General features: G+C 42.1%; 1 protein-coding gene across 1 annotated transcript; it reads left to right on the top strand.

The window, feature by feature from the left end:
• Positions 1-286: 286 nt before the first annotated feature.
• LOC106532664 (fibroblast growth factor-binding protein 1) lies at positions 287-1080 on the top strand (the record flags this gene model as incomplete). Its single annotated transcript, XM_014028792.1, is given in 1 exon segment — positions 287-1080. A coding segment is annotated over 1 exon segment (633 nt). The 3' UTR covers positions 942-1080.
• Positions 1081-1482: the final 402 nt, after the last annotated feature.

A 1482-nucleotide genomic window follows, 5' to 3' on the forward strand; every position in this document is an offset into this window, starting at 1 on the left:
ATGGTGAAAAACTGACTTTGAAAAATAAGTCTGTTCTTTTTTTCTTATAAAAGGCTAAATAAAACAAAAGTATTGATGGTAATTTTTGACTGTGTAACTTTACAAACGGCACCTCAAACATTTTGACAGAACCACCTCTGTGTGATTGTTGATGCTGTAATAGGAGATTCTGATGGTTTCTCTTTTGCAGTTTTATGAACCGTAGTTTTAATAGAAAGTTCAAATGAATTTCTTAATCATAATGAAATGATTTAAGGTAAGATGTGTAACTGAATTCATCCTCTTGCAGGGTGTGTCGCGTGGATTTCATGGCTCTCCTCACCAACATCACCATCCTGCTGGTCCTCGCTTGTGTTTCCCACCAGATGCTTTTAGGCGTTTCCCACAGGAGTCATGGCCGGAGAGGACGGGGGGACAGAGGACAACACAAGGAAAGATCAGGGCAGAAGTCTGGCCGCCGACCCAAATCCGTTCCTGCGTTTCAAACTATGGGCAGCTGGGTCACTAAAGACCAGTCTGAGTGCACCTGGACTGCAACTCACAAGGACCTCGTCAGTTTAAACATCACCTGCAAGCAGGCAGAGAGGAGCTTCAGCTGCGAGTACACAGCCAGACCCTCTGTTTGTCCCCAGTACTCCTCCAGTAAAGACCTCTTCTGGGCGCAGGTTCTCAGGGCCCTGAAGAAGCACAAGAACCTCTGCCGGGACGACGGTGGGCCGGTGAGGGCGGGGGTGTGCAAAAGAGCCGGCAGAGAGGCTCATTTCAGRCTCCGCGCCGCACAGAAAGCGAAGACCACCTCATCGGGTATTCCACCGCTCGCACCCAGAGCTGTCASATCCTGTCAGCCTGACAACAGGAGGCTGGCGGAGGAGCTCTGCAGCGACTCCTGGTCCAGTTTCTGCACCTTCTTTTTCACCATGGTGAAGGATTCTGACTGCTGAAGCAGAAAGAAGTTCAACTCGTGCCGCCATAACGAAGTCTGTCCTCTCATAGATAACAAATTATAAAACATTAACTCTCATTCATGCTTTTTCTTTAAAAACTGAAACAAATAAATAAAATTGTTTTAAAATAAAATGTTAAACTTGTCTCGTTGAAACAAATATACTCATCAGAGATCTATAAAGTACTTGAAATTTTTTAAAGTACCTGTGACATCAAATTTTTATAATAAATATGAATGTATTTTTGGAAAGATAACATTGATAACATATTGTAAAAAAGATTTCACGTTGCTGTGATGAACAGTTGTTGAGATATTCACATGTGAAGAAACAGGAAGTGATGTCAAAGGGGAATGTCTAAATGTAAACAGAGCGTTGCTAAAATGGCTAACAACACAAACTAGAGAAGAATCTGATGTTTCTTTAGATTATTTTAATCACTATCATACAGAGATGAGTCGATTCAAATAAAATTGTTTCAGTAAACAAATACCAGGGAGTTTTTTTTCTCAAAGAGTTCCCCTTTGATGTCACTTCC

The sequence above is a fragment of the Austrofundulus limnaeus genome, unplaced genomic scaffold (genome assembly GCF_001266775.1).
Source record: "Austrofundulus limnaeus strain Quisiro unplaced genomic scaffold, Austrofundulus_limnaeus-1.0 Scaffold808, whole genome shotgun sequence".
Lineage (NCBI taxonomy): Eukaryota > Metazoa > Chordata > Actinopteri > Cyprinodontiformes > Rivulidae > Austrofundulus > Austrofundulus limnaeus.